The 19,150-nt window shown below is 35.1% G+C and overlaps 1 protein-coding gene across 3 annotated transcripts; it reads left to right on the top strand.

The window, feature by feature from the left end:
• The first annotated feature begins 8,324 nt into the window (after positions 1–8,324).
• LOC109002414 (DEAD-box ATP-dependent RNA helicase 52A-like) lies at positions 8,325–19,058 on the top strand. 3 transcript variants are annotated; one of them, XM_018980151.2, is made up of 15 exons: positions 8,325–8,641; positions 9,141–9,233; positions 9,319–9,483; positions 9,637–9,732; positions 10,537–10,611; positions 10,940–11,101; positions 11,212–11,292; positions 11,569–11,667; positions 12,839–12,934; positions 15,698–15,829; positions 16,722–16,796; positions 17,647–17,736; positions 17,831–17,905; positions 18,072–18,324; positions 18,709–19,058. In XM_018980151.2, exons 1-14 carry the CDS (start codon positions 8,429–8,431, stop codon positions 18,246–18,248), a joined length of 1,629 nt encoding a protein of 542 aa, XP_018835696.1. In that variant the 5' UTR covers positions 8,325–8,428; the 3' UTR covers positions 18,249–18,324; positions 18,709–19,058. The 3 variants fall into 3 exon arrangements, with proteins under 3 accessions (XP_018835696.1, XP_018835697.1, XP_018835698.1); XM_018980152.2 differs by lacking the exon at positions 12,839–12,934; XM_018980153.2 differs by lacking the exon at positions 18,709–19,058 and having other exon boundaries at positions 18,045–18,153.
• The last annotated feature ends 92 nt before the right edge of the window (positions 19,059–19,150 follow it).

Genomic DNA, 19,150 nt, shown 5'->3' with positions numbered 1-19,150 from the left:
AAACTATTTGTAAAAATGTAGATCCCATTAAAAAAATATTTTTTTTTATATTTTTTTATGATGATGTCTGCTTTTTTACAAAAAAATTGCTCTAAATTTATCTGTTTGAAATTTATACAAATCACTTTTCTTTTAAATTATCAATCATTTTGTACTCTTGATAATTAATTATTATTAACTATTAAAATATTAATAATCAATATTTCCCACTAAAATAGAATATCCTTTGTTTGGTTATTTTTTACGATAAGGAATAGGGGTGATTTAGGTCCGGTTCGTTTCGGTCTTGGGCAATTTTGTAGATCGGATCACACCTATTCGGTCCAGGAATTTTCCACCCTGGACCAAACCGAGTAAGGTATAGGACCGGTTCGGTCCATTTCGGTCCGGTCCGGTCTGGTCCGGTCCAGGGTTGGTCCATCCAGTCTAGACATGCTTAAAATTGGTCATTCAGCCCATGTAAATTTGATTTTTTTTTTCAAATTTGATTTTAGCTAAAACTACTAAAAAAAACTTGATCTTGAAAAAAAAACAAAAACTAATCTATCTAAAAAACTAAATAATAATAATAATACAAAAGTTATTACAAATTACAATCCAAAACTTAACAACTTAACAACTTAAGTAGTTAACATATAATGGGTAAAACTAGTTAGTAATATTCTAGCCAATTTTTAAAGAGGAGTGACGTTCATATCTGCTTAAGTACTAGAGCTCAAGTTCCCACTTCCCATGTAAGAAATTCCATTTATGCAATAAAGCAAAAGTTACCAAGAACCCAAAATGAAAAATACCAAAAACCAAAAATCTTATGACTTGTCAAATTGTCAGTACCCAAAACTTACAAATCATATATCTTATGGCAAATAAACAAGATTTTTCATATTAAAGTTGCATTATGAAAAACCAAATCCTCAACACCACACTTGGGAGTGAAAAAGGAATAGACAATAAATATCCAGCTAACATAAACACTTCACATGGAACACAATCCCCACATGCATCCCACTAAACAAATATAGACAGATTAATAAATCATAACCCACATAAAGAGATTATCAGAGCCTAGCTTACCAACAATCTTCTCACCCCTTTAGTCTTTAATCATTGGGTGTAAGGCCAGTAGGCATTGAATTTGACCCCTCCACAGAATCAACAAAGTTCGGGTCCCTAACAAGTTCTATCCATAAAAATTTAAAACAAAACAAGTTAAATAAAGTTACATAACATAGAAGATAAGACAAAATAAATTACAAAAGATATCAAAGATAATTTTATTACATACCCATATCCAGCTGCTTCTTAAATTCCTCCACATCATTCATTAAAGTCCTAAGGCTTATTGGAGTAGAAGAAGAACAAAGTCAATTTTGTGCACATATGAGACCCTCAACACTCATTGGATTTAAACTATTTCGAAAAGGGTCAAGTACACGACCTGCAGTGCTAAATGTAAATTCAGGGGCCATAGTAGATACCGGTATTGCAAGTATATCACGTGCAACCTTTGAAAGTACGCGATATCTAATTGAATTCACCTTCCGCCAAATTAGAAGGCCAAAACTATCATCTTCATCCTCACATCTTTCAGCTAAATAGTTATCAAGCTCTGATTTACTTTCCAAACTATCTTCTGACTGCAACTGTTGCTTAAATTCAGCCATCATTTTTGCCTTTCTACTAGCCACCTTGTTAGCTGAAGGAGCTACATCTTCATGTTGGGAACTTGTGCACTGAGGAGAATGTCATTCTTCATTTTCCTTGTATGCCTCATATATGCGGATAAATGCATTTTTCACCTTTCAACTGAAATCAATTTTTTTTGCATGATTATGTGCATACATTTTTTCCAACCCAAAATCAAGGTATCACATCTTGCAGCAAGGATCAAGAAGAACACCAACATAGAGCAACATATTCTCATTTTCCAAGTTCTCTCAATACTTGTCAAACTTTCTCATCATATTTATGGTCATTAAGCCCACCACGGGGTTTCGTTCTTTACACTCCATGTTAATGGCATCTTTAATAATAATAAACTCCGAGGAAAAAATATGACAAGTTATATATTCACCCCTTGAGAATTTTAAAGTTGCATCATAAAATAATGTAAGGAACCTCACAAACAACTATACCTTCGCTCAATCGGATGCATTGGAAGGCCTTAACTTCTTTGACTTTCTCATATTCACCACATGGTCTACATTTTCATCATCGATATTATCGTCATCATCATTATCATCTCTAATACTACTAAGGAAGCACAAATCTTCTTCCTTCAACCGATCAAAAACCCTTTTAAATTTTGAAACTCTCTCCAACATAAGATAGACATAGTCGGTACATCTAGGCAAACTTAGTTTTTAGATTGAATATCTTCCAACCCCACACATTTATGAAATGTACTCCACATTTGAAGGGAGGATTTAATATACTTCACAACACCACTCACATTCACAATAAACTCATCATATTCTTTTAACCCCTCACGAACGATTAATTTCAAAATGTGGGCACAACATCAAACATGCAAGAATTCATGTTCCAAGATCGTGTCTCTCCTATACTTTATTTTTTTTTTCAAATAAAAAACAGCTACATTATTAGAACTTGTATTATTAAGTGTGAGTACAAGTGTTTTTGGTCGCCCCTAATCATGCAAATACATCTCTATGCCCGTACCAAGGGTATCACCCTTATGATTTTCAACCAAACAAAAGGAAATAATCATCTTGTGTAACTTCCAGTCATCATCAATAAAATGTGCTGTAAAACACATATAAATTAGGTTTTACATGGATGTCCATGTATCCGTGGTGAGAGAAATTCGCTACTCTCGAAAAGCATTTCTTAATTTTTATTTTTCTTTTAAAAACAAATTAAAACAATCCTTAGCAACCATCATACGGGATGGAATCCCTATCCACTTAGGGCAAACCACAAGCATAAACTTCCTAAAACCCTCCCCTTCAACATGCCTAAAGGGCAACTCATTAAGAATAATCATCTCTACTAAGATTTGTCGGCAAGCCTCAATACTAAATGCAATAGGCACAAGTCCCCCACTACCATTACCACTTCCTCCCTCCACCTTCCAACCTAGAGTTATCTGAGATTTATCCGTCTTCTTAAATTGACATTTTTTACATTAGTGCTCAATGTGATACTTCATGTTATTCGTACATTGGTCTTCGTATCACATACATACGAAGCACCACAATAATTATATGCAGCCCTAGGTTTACTTGGATCACCTTTTGAAATTTTTGTAAAGGGATCCCAAACAAACGATCTAACTCTACTTCTTTGTAACCCACCAACTGATTGATCACTTACATTGGATATGGGTGGGGGTGGGGGTGGGGGTGGGGGTGGATGCATGTTTGGTGTTGACTCTTGCACATCATTTGTAAAAGACTCCATCTATAAAAAGAAGTCAAGACAAACAAGACAAAAGGAGAAAAGAATTAAAAAACAAACATTAAAATACAGTGTTAAAGCCTTGTAAAAGAAAATAAGTATATTACATTATTAGTATATATATGTGTGTGTATATATATGTACAAGACTTTTTCCACCAAGAAATGATGTTTTTTTTTTTTTCCAAATTAGTCCAACTCTCGAATTTTAAGTTTTTGGATTATTCGTGAGTATAGTACTACACCATAAACTATAGAATCATTTACAATATATAATTACTTATCTAATTTAAACATTTGGACACGAATCCTAGTTAGATTAATTTAAGGGATCCCATAGTTATAAAATTAATTAATAAATTCACAGATGGAAATGGAATGCATGACACATTGAAAATTACAAACTTCCATTGTGCTTCGAATAAAATACAACTACTTCAAGTCTTCAACCAACAAAAACAGTAACCATGCAACAAAGTCACAAACCCCACTCCAACAAAATCACAATATCAACCATAAAACAAGTCATAAAACCATAATTTGCTTCCATAATGCTGGACATTACTTTTAAAAGCATTGTTGGTTGAAAACAATATTAGCTTGGTGCATGTAAAAGCATGCGCACACACACACTCACAATCACAGTAACACGTGCACTATCATGTTCAAACAAAAAATGAAGAAATCTCCATGTTCAACGTCACATCGTCAACTATCATGTTCAAACAAAAAATTAAGAAATCTCCATCAAAATCAAGAAGTCTCTGTTTTTCTCTGTAACTATACAACCAAAATACACTGGGCCACATCCCAATTCCAAAATACATCAGAAACCAGTAAGTTAGTAGCCACTAACCACAAACTGAGTCACTGACAATCGGCAATAAAAACCAAAATCAACACTCAAGCAACACCATCAAAATTGAAAATAAAAACCAAAGAGAGAGAGAGAGTACCAAAATATGCGACGGAGGGAGGCGTCTGAGGGGCTGGAGGAGGGGGATGTGACGGAGAGGGGCTAGGGTTTCCCACTTCGCAAAATCTCCTTTCGGGGGAGAGGGGGCAAACTGGGGAAGTGAGGGGGGGACCAAAGGTCCAAAACTAATGTTGAAACGGCACCGTTTGGATTGAAATTAGACTCAAACGCCGTTTCACGCAACTCAGTTTCAAAATTCTTCCCCTCTTGGACTTAAACGGCACCGTTTAGGTCCTGTTTTATACTAAACTGCGCCGTTTTGGCTTCTTAGGCCTTGGTTTCTTAGTTCTTAGTGTTTATTATCGTATTATTATTTTATACTAAATTTGCTTTATACTAAATAACTAATAACTATAGATTATATCAATATTAATAGTAATACTAATACATTAATAATTTAATACAATAATATTAGTAATACTAATTTAATACTATAGACTTATACATTAATATTAATAATACATGAATAATACTCATGATTCATACTAATACATTAATATTAATAATACTAATTTAATACTATAGACTTATACATTAATATTAATAATACATTAATAATTTAATACTATAGACTTATAGTGATTAGTTATTATGAATCATGATTAATATAAGTTATAACTATATAATAGATTAATAGTATTAGTATTAGACTATTATTATATATATATTTTTAATACCATATTAGAGTCTAGAAGTAGAGTCTAGACTATTAATATAATACTTGTATTAGTATAAATATTAGTAATTTAGTATTACACTATTAATCTATTACTATAAAATTATAAATATTACTATTAGTAAAAAAATATAAATATTAGTATTAATTAATAATTACTTAATGGTGAGTCACTGAGTCACATACTAATCCTATATATTATATTATTATAGTATTACTGTTACGACTGCAGTTTGCATATAGACTTATAGTGTGTGTATAATATATATATTATAATGATATAGTGATACTATTACTAATACTATATACTATATAATAATACTATAGACTTATAGTGATTAGTTATTATGCATCATGATTAATATAACTTATAACTATATAATAGACTAATGGTATTAATGTCAGACTATTAGTAATATAGTATAGCTATATGTTAGTAATATACTAATATTAGTTATAGTGATTTAGTATAAATTATAACTATATTAGTATAACTATAACTATTAACTACAGTCTTAGTCTATATTAGACTATTAGTATTTTATTTTAATACCATATTAGAGTCTAGAAGTAGAGTCTAAACTATTAATATAATATTTGTATTAGTATATATATTAGTATTACTATAAAATTATAAATATTACTATTAGTATAAAATTATAAATATTAGTATTAGTTAATTACTTAATAGTGAGTTAGTGATAGGATTAGGTTAATTGGTCAAATGAAATTATATACTTAATATATATAAATTATATATGAAATATATATTTTTTAATTCGGTCCGGTCCGGTTCGGAAAAACCACTGGACCATGGACCGGACCGAAATCATTCGGTCGTACGAAATTCAGACCGGACCGGACTGAAACCACTCTCGGTTCGGTCAGGTCTGGATCGAATTGGCTGGTCCGGTCAAATTTTTCGGTCCGAACCGCCTGATTCTCACCCCTAATAAGGAATAACCATTTTATGGAAATAAATATTCTTCAACATGAGGAATAGCTATTACTTCCACATATAAAATGAATGATTATTCTAAAGGAAAAGTATTATAATTACAAAGAGAATATACAAAAATAAACTTAAAAATTAATATATCTTTATATAATACGTAACACGTTAGGTTTATTTTATAATAGAAGTAATTTTACAATCTAACATAACATATCAAACCACGTCAGTTTATAAATTTAATTTTATCGAATCTTATCTTTATAATTAAATCATTTTTTATTATAAAGAGTTTGTATAGAACTTTTAAAAACCGATTTTATTATTATTTTTAATAGAACTTTGCTATTCATCACACTACACTTTTTTTTTTTTTATATATATATTTTGGTTTTATTCCTCCTAAATTAATTGAGTTATTTTACTCGTTATTCATACACCATATATTTGCTAAAGAAAAAAACATAAATTAAAAAATCATGTGTGGCATATGATACAGAGATGATGAGTTTAATTTTTCTTGAATAATAATAGGATTACTATCATATTACTATCTATTTACTATTCTTTTGTATTTATTTTTTTTTAATTTTTTATTTTACGTAATGATTAAGGAAGTAAATATTAATAAAGTAATATATTTTTTAATTTTTTTTAGTAATTAAGGATGTACAAAAAATATTTAAAAAATAAAAAAAAACAATAAAAAAAACTTGAAAATGGGAAATAACCTTATCACTACCCATTTTTCTTTGGGTCGAAGTTACCGAGACACTGTGCTGACTGCCTGCACAGGGCCAGGGGCCAACCCAAACTGAGGTCTGGAAATAATATAATGATTTTGCTCCTCAATCTTGTAGCTGTGGATTATAAAAACATAAAACAAACAAATATTAGAGTTATAAAAGAATTATAAAAAAAAAAAATTACTTAGGTGCCCAAGTAAAGCAAAAATAAGAAAAAATCCCAAAAATATTTAGGCATGCTGTGTTCTTGACTTTGCAGTAACAGCCTAAAAAGATTTAGGAAAAAAAAAAAAACTATTGATTTTCCTTTTAATATCTTTGGACTTTTCTATTATTTCTTTACTTGCTTAATTCTTATATTTAATTTTAATTATTATTCCATAATTGGTACAACTCATTTTGTTGTAGTCTTGGTAATTAATATTTTGATTATCATATAATAACTAAAAAAGATTTCTTTAACATTATTTTTGAGTTATGAAGATTATGTTAAATTTTTAGATATTATGTAATTGGTCATCTAATCATAATTAAAATCGAGCAATGTTACGTATAGTCACCATTTGGGGATTATAATGCAAGACTAGCTAATTTTATTTTTAAAATTATAAAAATATCCCTCTTAAAATGATGTATTTTTTCATTTAATAAAAGACATGCACATATCGTCTCTAAATAGAGACTGCAAATAAAATTTCTCATTAAAATTCATACTCGGAGTTGTGATTGTGGATATGAGGTTGTCTGGATATATTTTAGATGCACCATATGAGTTAAATAAAAAAAATTTAAATTTTTTTATTATTACTTAAATAGTAACGATAAATTCAGTCTTTAGATATGCAACTCTCATACATTACCTTTGAAAAATGGTAGACATATCCTTTTTCAAAAGGAATGCAAGAAACTTCCACACACTATAAATACAAATACCATTTCTCTTACTTAAATATTAACAATATATTTGAATAATGACTACAATGTTCATCATCTGAACTTCATGTCCCTTTTCAATGGGACATCCTTTCCCTGTCCATGAAGGTGAAACCTATCTTTTGATTCCATGTAGCAACCAAGGCAGGGAGCTATCTTTCTCATTGCATATGCATTCACTGTCCATGATAGTTGCATATGCATTCATTTCCATCTCCTCTATTTTAAATTGACCGGTAGCGGTGCAGAATATCATTGACCATTTTTTCTAATTAATAAATGTTATTTGTATATGAATTTTATTATTCTAATCATACTAATTTAAATGAAATTCTAAGTGGCTTTTATTTAATTAATTAATATCGGAAACTACTTAAAATGTAACGCTTCAATTGCGCGACTTTGAGATGATAAATATATTATATAGTAATATTACCTTTTTAAAATCTTTTAACGGAATTCGTTTGCTGGATCAGAAAAAAGAAGTAGTTAGCCTGTTTTGGGCCACATAATTGGGCCTTTGCTTAAAGCCAGTTAAGACCAAAACGAATCTGAAGTCCGTCATGGCCCAAGTTCAGAGACAAAAGTTCAAATCGGTATATCTCTGTATTGTTGCTGAGACGTAACTCTCGTGGACATATCCTCACTACCGTAACCTGAAGTCTTCACTCTACCGTCCCCCTCTCCCTCTCTCTGAGAAACCTTCCGTACAGGCAGAGAAGAACGATGTCGTATGTGCCTCCGCACCTCAGGAACTCGGGCTCGACCCCCAGTACCACTGGAACTTCGTCTCTTACCCTAGACGCTGACCGGAGCAAGCTCTCCAAGTCCTCCACTGATTTTCGTCAAAGCTCACGTTCTCTCCGTCTCGCCGTGCCCGAACCCGTTTTCCCTCACTGGAATCCCTCCGAACGTGTTCTACGCATGCAGCCGGAACAGGTTCTCTGTTTTTCTTGCTTCATTTTCCCCGACCTTTTTGGAATTTGGTGCTTCTTCCGTAGGTTTTATAGTGAATTGCTGTTTCTGAGTCTATCTTTTAGCTGGAAACGCTTCGAATCGGCGTTAATTTGTTTAGTGTTTCCCTTTGTAATTCGTTTGGTTTTTTTTTTTTTCAGCAACACTTTTGGCACTTTTTTGGTTGAAGTATAGACAATGTGCATGTTATCAATGTACTTTATCATTCTAAAGCGTCGAACTTTAGGTTCATCATTATTAAATATCATATGTCTAATGGCTTCGGAATATAATTGATAAACTGTTCGAAATTTCTTATATTCAACTGATTCGTATTTATTTGTATGAATAAATGTATTTTTTCCATTTTTGTGCGGGACATTGCAAGTACTACAAGGATACTTCTTTCTAATCTTTCTTGGTTTTTGAAATGTTCACAAATGGCTCAAGTTGATTGCTGAAACTGTTTTTATTGCATATACAGGTCGAAAACGTCCGTTTGCGGCTCAACGTTGATGTTACTGTCACTTCGGACTCCTCTCCCGCTCCTGCACCCGTTGAGTCTTTTACGGATATGGTAATATTTGTGTTTTATATCTCATTTCAACCGGTCTAGTTTGTGCACGTGGAGTTTAAGAAATTATGTGTTTCTATTTTTTCAGTGTTTGGATCCTAGCATTATGAAGGATATAGCATTTCATGAATACACCACGCCTACTTCGATCCAGGCTCAGGCCATGCCAGTCGCTCTCAGTGGAAGGGATTTGTTGGGTTGTGCTGAAACAGGAAGTGGCAAAACAGCTGCATTTGCCATTCCGATGATACAGGTCTTAGGTCATGATATTTGATATGCTCATATGATAAATTCCTCATTTATTTTTTGGTCAGGGATTTGGACATTTAGCCTGCTAAGTAGTTGTCTTCTACTTCATGCCTTGTTTTGCAGTTCATTTTTTTAATGATTTTTCAATTTAATGCAGCATTGCCTGGCTCAATCTCCGGTTCGCCGTGGTGATGGACCTTTAGCATTGGTACTGGCTCCTACTAGAGAGCTTGCCCAGCAAATAGAAAAAGAGGTGAGATCGCTGTTCTACTACAGAAGATTGATGACAAGGATAAATCTCTGATTATTCCTCCTCTGAGTTTTGCCATTGCTTTTTTTTTTTTTTTTTTGTTCTTAGGTGCATGTCACTCTTCGTTTTTATCTCTGCTTAAGTAAACCCCTAAGGGTTGGCTCAAGTGGTAAGGGCCTTGGTCTTAGTGGTATGATCCTTATAGGTCTAAGGTTTGAATTCTCTTGGGTGCTACCAATTTCTAGGGGTATTCAGATTGGAGGAATGTTTTCTTGAATTACTCAAGGTGCATTTGCGGGAAACTCCTTGTCAAGAGTTTGTGCACTGCAGAATTAGTCGGGACTTTGTTCTATGACACCCGGTACCAATAAAAAAAAAAAATCTTTGCTCAAGTAGTCCATAGAAATTTGAGGATTATTGGAGAATTTCTGGGAATTTTAAATTATTTAATGACAAAGGAACTTTGGATGATAATGCACACTAGTTGGTTGAGTAAAACTTTCCAGATGATTCGTCATGTTTCTAATTATTTCCAAGCATATACGGCACAATTGCACCATATTTAATTTACTCTGTTTCTTTGTTTTGAGCCCACTTTATATTATAGAATAAGAACTGTTTGTACCAATTATTTATATTGTCCAGCATCAAACGTGGGATTATCTTTTTCTATATATCAGCGTCAGTGCTACTTTTGAGATTTCTTATTTGATGCTGGAATGCTTTGAGCACACTTTCTACTCCTGCCTTTGTTTGTAGTGTCAATGTGTAATCCTGTTGAGCTTCCTTTAATATGATTCTTTACAGGTTAAAGCTTTTAGTAGATCTCTTGACTCACTCAAAACTGCAATAGTTGTGGGAGGAACACACATTAAAGAGCAGGTGACTAACTTTTGCAAAATAATTGTGCTTTCTTCTCTTTACATTCCTAGCTTTTGTGAGTGACCGGAGATTGTTTTTTTGGTGTGTGTTATTGTTCTCAACTCATCTAGTTCCAATAAAAATAAATAAATCAGAACATTTAATGCTTTTGTGTTGGCTAACCATTTTTCTCCTTGTGACCTTGTTCAATGGTAGAATGTATCTCTTAACTTTATCCATTTGCTCATTAGATCTGTTTCTTTATGTTCTCCTATATGATCATTGGAAAGTATAGGCTGCATATAGCTTACTTTGAATTTTTGTTGGGTTGGCTGTGTTCCTGGAACAGAGGTCTGAGCTAAAGGCAGGAGTGGATATTGTGGTTGCTACTCCTGGAAGGTTTATTGATCATTTACAGCAAGGGAACACTTCCATCTCTAGAGTTTCATTTGTGGTTTTGGATGAAGCTGATAGAATGCTTGATATGGGGTTTGAGCCACAAATTAGAGAGGTATGTAGTGCCTTAGTTCATTGCAAATGCTCTTTTTTTTTTTTTAATCCCAAATATTCACAAAATATTGCCAAAGAAGACATTTTTACTCCATGTTGTTACTGTTTCAGGTGATGTGTAACCTTCCAGAAAAACATCAAACTCTGCTGTTTAGTGCAACCATGCCTACAGAGATTGAAGCATTAGCGCAGGTTAGGTCCCCTACTAGTTTTCTACTATTATTGCAGGCATTATGCCTATGATCAGACCCTACTCAGTCACCACTTCAAAACATAAATATGAATGGCATGTTGAAATGATGCTGGTTGAATTTGTATTTTTCCATATCATAGGTCCCAATTTCAATTCTTAAACTTACTCTGGGAACAATAGTTTCTTTTGTACCTAGTTGGCTTTGTTTTTTGTTTGCTTTTCTTGTTTCTACGAGGAACTTTCACACAATAAACCCTTATTTTACCCAATGACAGGAGTACTTAACTAACCCTGTTCAAGTGAAGGTTGGAAAAGTAAGTAGCCCAACAGCAAATGTATCTCAAAAATTGGAGAAGGTTCCTGATAGTGAGAAGGTATGATTATGTGGATGCATCAGCCAAAATGTCTTTTTTACCTTTGATGTTCCTTTTTCTTTTGCAATATTTTGGCTGAAAGGGCTCCTATTTTTTTTTTCTTTTTTCTTTTTTTGAAAAAGAAGGGGGAGGGGGGGGGGGGGTTTCGAAGCTCATGCTCCCTGATAGAAATTTGTCTGAATGGAGATTTCAAGAATAAGTTAAGAGTTGAGATATATAGATATATAGAAGAAAGTGTTGCTAACAATTTTGTTTCTGGGTTTTGTGTAGGGGTGGCAATATGTGACACGACCCGTTAACCCAACACGAACACGACACGATAAAAGCGGGTTAGGGTTTAGCCTTAACGGGTTCGGGTCAAAACGGGTTGACCCGTTATGACACGATTGCTTAACGGGTCACTAACGGGTCAACCCGTTATGACCCGTTAAGAAAATTAAATTTACCTTTATACCCTTAGACCTAAAGGGCAAGGAGGATGCTCTACTTTCTTCTTCAAATTCTAAATTTGTTTAGATCTGTATTTTAAATTTTTTATTATATTTGGGATTGTAATATTAATATTATATGTTTTGTTTATTATATTTGATAATGAATATTATTATAAATTGTGTAGATCATATTTGTTTGGATTGTAATTTTAGACTTGTAGTTAGTTTTTTATTTTTTATAGATATTATTTATATTTAAATATTTATATAAAATCAATTAAGTCAAACGGGTCGTGTCGTGTCGTATCGTATATATTCAACCCATTAACGTAAGCGGGTTGAAACGGAACTGATCGTGTCGTGTCATATCGTGTCAATTTATTTATTATTCATTAACGGGTCATGTCGTGTCAACCCGTTATCTTACCGTGTCGTGTTCGGGTTTGAAATTTTAACACGAAATCCTTAACGGGTCATGTTCGTGTTGACCCGTTAAGTGTAATGTACATGCCTTGACACGACACGAACACGACCCGTTAACACGATTTGACACCCCTAGTTTTGTTGTGGGCAGAGGTGGAATGTCTCTGTTCTGCTTGATTTTACTTTCAACAAGTATATTTTGCATTACTCGCATTACTCTCTTATGTTTGCATCCTTGTTTTCAAACGCATCTGATACTTTCTAGGTAGAGTTTCTTGCTTGACATAATGTGATGACAAAAGTATAATATGTTGTAGATTGATAGGCTTCTAGATTTGCTTGTAGAGGAGGCAACACAAGCTGAAAGATCCGGTCATCCGCTTCCTTTAACTATTGTATTTGTGGAAAGGAAGGTATGCTGAGTTTTTTTTTAACTTTATTTATGTCATTGTTAATGTCATCTTTTTTTTTTTTGATAAGTAAAAATATTGTATATATCAAAAGGAGAAACCAAGTACACTGAATGTATACAAGAAAACACATTGCCCAAAATGATCCAACAAGCCCCTAATGACCCAAAAAGCCCATAAAAAAACCAACCCAAAGTACGTCAGACCCGACCCCAATCCTAGTTTGCTGTAGAACTAAAACTCTACCCGAACACCAACCCCAACACCTTGATACCTATCTTCACAATACCCTCCCTTTAGACTTCCTTCTAATTGAACTACCACCCTTAGCATCGTAGTTGATTGTCAAAAAGAGACGCTGTAACTTCCTGCTTTTCTTGAAGCTTGATTTGGTTTCAAGTGTGCGGCTTGCCTCGATCGTAATAATTAGTTTGTTAAATTTGTCTTCACATCCTCCATGTGAAATTCTCACGAACTGCTGAATCTCGTTAACTTTAGGCAGAATCCAATCCGCTATTGGAGGAAGAGAGACCAGGGGAGCCACAATGTCCCCATCAACCTGCACTCCCGACTCTAGACAATCCTCTACACAAGGCACCAACGCCAAGCCCATTGGTTCTCCAGTAACTCCATTGGTTCTCTCCAATGGTATCGAGGTCCCCATTGGAGATTCTGGGGTGTGACAACAAGTCCCTTCACTTCTGGGATGATAGTGGATCCTACATCTCCTTCAGACCTCTGCAGTACACCTTTTTCCTTCAACTCTAACGAAGGAGCCATAGTTTCTTCTGGGACCAAGGGTGTAATACCGACTATCGATCTATCCTATGTAACACGAGGCAAATGACCTTCCATTACTGATGTCTCTATGCCAATACCCGATGTAGACCCCACTTCAAATAACCCAGATTTCCTTTTGACCTGCCATACTCTCCTGGATCTGGTTATAGGGACAGGGCCGAATCCGATCTTCCGTTTTCCTTTTTCTAAATTTAAAGGATTCGGGCCTATCATATTTCTTACCACCCTGTTGCCTCCAGCTGAAAGCCGATCTATTTTCGTAGACATGAAAGTTATCTCTGTCTTCAACTCGACAAGTTGGGTTTCTATCTCCTTTAGAGATTTGTGCATCTTGAGAAGCTGGTCTTGAGGTGTGATTGGCAGACCCCCCACACTCTGAACCCTCGAAGCATGTCCCGTTTTTAGAGTTGCCGCATAGGATTGCCTCGCCACCAAGGATGTACTCGGGTCTTTCTCCAAGTTCTCCCTCCCTACCACACCACCTTGTCCTTCCAAGCCGTCACTCCCTCTCTTACCGAAGGAAAAATGACGCAGCACCTCCCCCATCCTTCTCCAACCACTGCCCCCCTCTTCAGGAATGAAAATAAAATTCCTCCTCCCCCCACCACCATACTCCTCCACCACCATATAATGTCCACGAGCATTCGAGCAGCGATGTGATGTGAAACTACGTCGACCTTCCCGGACAGTGGAGAAAAAATCTTGTTTCTTATCCTTAGTACACGCTTTTATGGCCTTGGTCAGCCACTGCACTGTTGTCGAACCCAGAACCAACTTAGATATCACCCTTCGACTCCTTTCACTAATGACCAACATGCTTCCCTCCTTTACCAATGTAAAGGATTTAGATTCTATGGCCAACTCCATAAAAGAACCCATACTGACCCACTCCCCTTCTTCAACAACCATTTATCATCTCAGAGATGAATCTAAATCCTTTGGGAGCTACAAGCACTGCGAAGTTGTGGACTCCAGGTCGTGCTCACTGCAAGCACTGCAGAGTTGCTGCAAATCGTCCTCACAGAAGACGCCGGAGCACTCGCCGAAGCCTTCAGGAGGATCGCCAGAGTACTCTGAGAGGCAAAACAGTGATATCTAAGACGCCGGAGGTTGAACCGACGCCGGATGGCCCTCAGCGAAGTCGCCGAGGTCCATCGGCTTTATCTGTGCCGACGGTACAGTGGGTCTCACCAGCAAAGGGTGGGTGGCGGCAGATCTGGTTCCTTAGGGTTTTCGCGCTTTGTAGTGTTTTCTCTCTCCTCTGGACCAACGCCGGACGGCCCTCAGGTAAGTCGCCCAGGCCCGTCGGCTTTGTTTGTGACGACGGTGAGAGGTCACTCGCCGGCAAGGGTGGCGCCGGCGTCCTTAGGGTTTTTACGTCTGAGAGAGTTTTTATGTCAAACGGGCCTTTTTAATAGTGTTAATGTCATCTTTTAGCATAAGTTACAGTATTTTGCTTTGATGTAGTTGCTTGTAGTTTTCTAGAGCAGACAATACTGCTCTTTTGATGACACGCATTTGTGTGCATTTTGCCTGCACCACTGATTTGTAGACATATTGAGAAGATTCACACATTTATATCTTGACAAGACTATGCTCAAGCCATGCATGTGCCAACTTTTGATTGTCAATTTTGAAAATAACTAGTGTGAGTTCATATCTACTTTCTGGAGCTTGTACCTTGCATTCATGTACTGAATAACCCTTTTATGTGGGTATGTACTGAATAACTTGAAAGAGTTCAAACTGGTACTTATGAAATGTCTAATCCAAATGATCTCCAACGTAGAAAGACTTATTTGAAGTTTGAGTTTGCATATGGCTATTCACCTTTAAAATTTCTTTAAGAGATGAAATATTTCTCACTTATAAAAAAAAAGGAAAGATGAAATATTCGTCTCATTGTTTTGCAAATTGATTTTGTAAGGAAGAAGCTTTGTTATTTAAGTTTGGTTCTCCATGTAGACAAGGTGTGATGAAGTTGCTGAAGCTTTGGTAGTGCAAGGCTTACATGCAGTTGCGCTTCATGGTGGTCGCAGTCAGAGTGAAAGAGAGGCTGCTCTACGTGATTTTAGGAATGGCTCTACAAAAATATTGGTAATTTTTACTGCTGGCTTGGGATAATTTCAATGGAAAGTTCAAATAGTTTTTTTTTTTTTTTTAACACTTTACAATATCGGGAAACTTCTAGGCTGCATTTGATCTCCCATCAAATTTTTATGGTTCATTCTGCTTCAAGATATGTTGAAATGAGATGGTTTTAAATCATAGTTGTATGCTGTACATCATATGAATTGGAATCATTAGAGGATATGAAATCTAATAGATTAGGTATTTTTTCCACTTTAAGTGGGAGTTGGGGGCGGAGTTATAGTTTGAACATGGGACCTATATTTGTAATTTTTTTTTTTTATAAGTAACTTGATACCCTTGTAAATTACCGCTTATCTCAAAAGTTTAAGAAATTGTGAGTAAAACTTAAATATTAGTTTAACAACATCCTTCACTGGACCACTACAACTATGCTTCCTCATGATAATGTACTTGTATCTTTGTATGCTATGCAGAGTATGATTCTACCATTTAGTTTTTTTTGGATGAGTTAATATATATACCTATGATGTTTATGAATCTTGAAAAACTGGTATTTATAATTAGTAAATTCAAACAGCTAGAATTACTTGATGTTGTTGGTTCTTTGCACGTACTCTCGATGATTTCTTTACTTACCAAATAAAAAGTATAATAATCTTCCGTTATCAGTTTTTCTGGGAAGAGAATGACCATTGTTGTTAGCATCTTTGATATATGTCATAAGGTGTGAACTGCTCCAAGAATTGTGTAAAGTAGATGAGTGAACCAACCATCTATGTCGCGCGATCTTCTTGTCCCCTTCCTTTATATGTCCCACTTTTTACTTGAATACATTTAAGGCCTTCCACATCTTAAATCATTCTTTTATCTGTTGAACTCCTTGAGTTGTCTGTAGGTTGCTACCGATGTTGCATCTCGTGGTTTGGATGTCACAGGAGTTTCTCATGTTATAAATTTGGATCTTCCCAAGGTAATTTTAGGTGCAATTGAAAGTTCTTGATCATTGAGTTTTATCTGAATTCCACAAAAATGCATTGGAAATGGGGTGGGAATGTTTTACACAATTGCTGATCCCAATATGGACCCGACACAAAATCAAAGGGTTAGGGTTTATTGTAATCGAGTTTGGATCAAAACAAGTTGACCTTATTAGACATGATTAAGAAATGGGTTAACTTGCAAAACCCGCATTGATCCACGTAATAAGTTTTTGGTTGGATATATCTTAAGAATTATGTTATGCTTACTAATTAGAGTTATGGATATTGATTATCCAATTTGTTTTTCTGTATATGTATAATTCATATAATTTATGCTTGTAAAACATGAAAATTTGTTAATTAGGTTAGATCCAAGATTTGGTCAACTCAACCCGTATAAACAGGTTATGTTTGAGGGAACCTAACGTGATTTGTCCATTAAATGTGTCACGTGGGTCAGGCCACTTCTGTCATTTGATATTTGGTCCTTTTGGTAGGGTTGAGGAGTTTGACCCATTTAATTAAATGACTTGTTTTTGGGTTGACCCATATAGTTGTACACTCACGGCTTGCACGACACAAACACAAATTGTCACCCGTACTTGGGTTGAAAATTTGGAACCATCCTGAGTTTGTAGATTGTCATTCTAGCAACCCACGTAGCCATCAGTAGTGATCTTCTTGAACATACAAGAAGCATCTGATGTGAATCTTAACTTGTGGTCATGGAGCCTTTCTGCTACTGATATGTTAGCATCTCATTAGCCTGGTCTTTTCAGTCATTAATTTCCTTTTGGAATAGCAAACCTGAAGCTTCAGTTATGGCTGCCTCAATTATAGACAATGGAAGACTATGTGCACCGGATTGGAAGGACAGGGCGTGCAGGATCAATGGGCCAAGCTACTTCATTCTTCACTGATCGTGACATGGTATTTCCTAATCCGCCTTTTACATCCATTTCTGACTACTACTAGGAATGTATGTGTGACGCATATTTTTAACTAATATGATTACATATTGTAGTTCCTTGTGGCAAATATAAAGAAAGCAATTGCAGATGTGGGATCTGGCAACCCTGTGGCTTATGCAACCGGAAAGGTGGATATTCTTATTACAACTGTCATTGTTTTTAATCTGATGCTCAAAAGTGGCAAGTATTTTTTTTTTATCAGTGCCCAAAAGTGGCCCCCATAAAGAAAGCAATACAAAAATGGTGTTATTTCATGTTTTGATGAAGCTTGGAGGTTCGGCTCTTAACTTATAGGTTGCAAGAAGGAAGGAGAGAGAAGAAGCAGCTGCACAGAAAGAAGCAAGAACTGCCCTGTCCAAACTCTCACTGATGGGACCCACTGAAATTAGCATCGAGGATAAGTATAGGTTCATGATCGCAGCCTCTAACAATAAAGGAGAGGGAGCTGCAGATAGTGCCTGGGATGATTGATGCAGCCCTTTAGTGCCCGTTTTTCTAAAAATGATTGATAATCCAATGCTTGAGAGGTCCAAAGATTCTTACATTGGTAAGAATTTGAATGTGCATCTTTATGTGTCAAAGACTCAAAGTTGTTTTTTCTGTCTTTTGGTTTAAAACAATTTTTTAAATGTGTTTCGTGTTTGTGTGATGATGGGGACCCATAGGAAACGCCTCTTTTTAGATTTGTTTTTGGGTGTTTGTAGAATGTTAAGTCCCACTGAAAGTATGTTTAGGGAAAAATTTATATGAAAGCGATTTTCTTTTTTGGTCATAGAAAAACGAGGCTAATTAGTAAATGATTTTCTTTCCTTTTGATGTTTAGAATATGTTGGGATTGGCAATGAAAATTATTATTTTCTATTATCAAAAATAGATATTATTTTCTGTTTAAATCCCAACTCGTACTAACGAAATGCAAATGCATCTGCAGGTTTGTTGCTTCTGAGTTGGGGGATTGAAGTGCAAAATGAGCTAAAGATTAGTTGCTTGTAAAGTGTCTGGGACTCTTGAGGGTTTTGTTGTTTCTTACATCATGAATGTCATCTTGCATTGGTAGGAATGACGGATGACTTGAAATTTGTCTAATTGAAGTATATTCTGTGGGATACTTGGCATCATGAAGGGTATATCTGCCTTTTTACCTTCCCAATATTTTGTGTCCACGTGGGATTCGCATTTGAATTGATCAGATGAAACTTTTGTAGAAGATCATGTGAAATATGAAGTGTATCTTTTTAATGCAAAAAATAAAATAAAATTCTTGAAGTTCAGTTTCTAGAACTGCAAGATGTCAATGCAGCTATCTCTGCGTGGAAAATGATATGTGCAGGTGCAAAATCTCATCCGATCTCCTCTTCTATGTGTAGAGAACC

This window comes from Juglans regia, chromosome 5 (genome assembly GCF_001411555.2).
Source record: "Juglans regia cultivar Chandler chromosome 5, Walnut 2.0, whole genome shotgun sequence".
In the NCBI taxonomy this organism is placed as follows: Eukaryota; Viridiplantae; Streptophyta; class Magnoliopsida; order Fagales; family Juglandaceae; genus Juglans; species Juglans regia.
The sequence above is the reverse complement of the archived record's forward strand: the minus strand, read 5'-3'. Positions and strand labels throughout refer to the sequence as shown.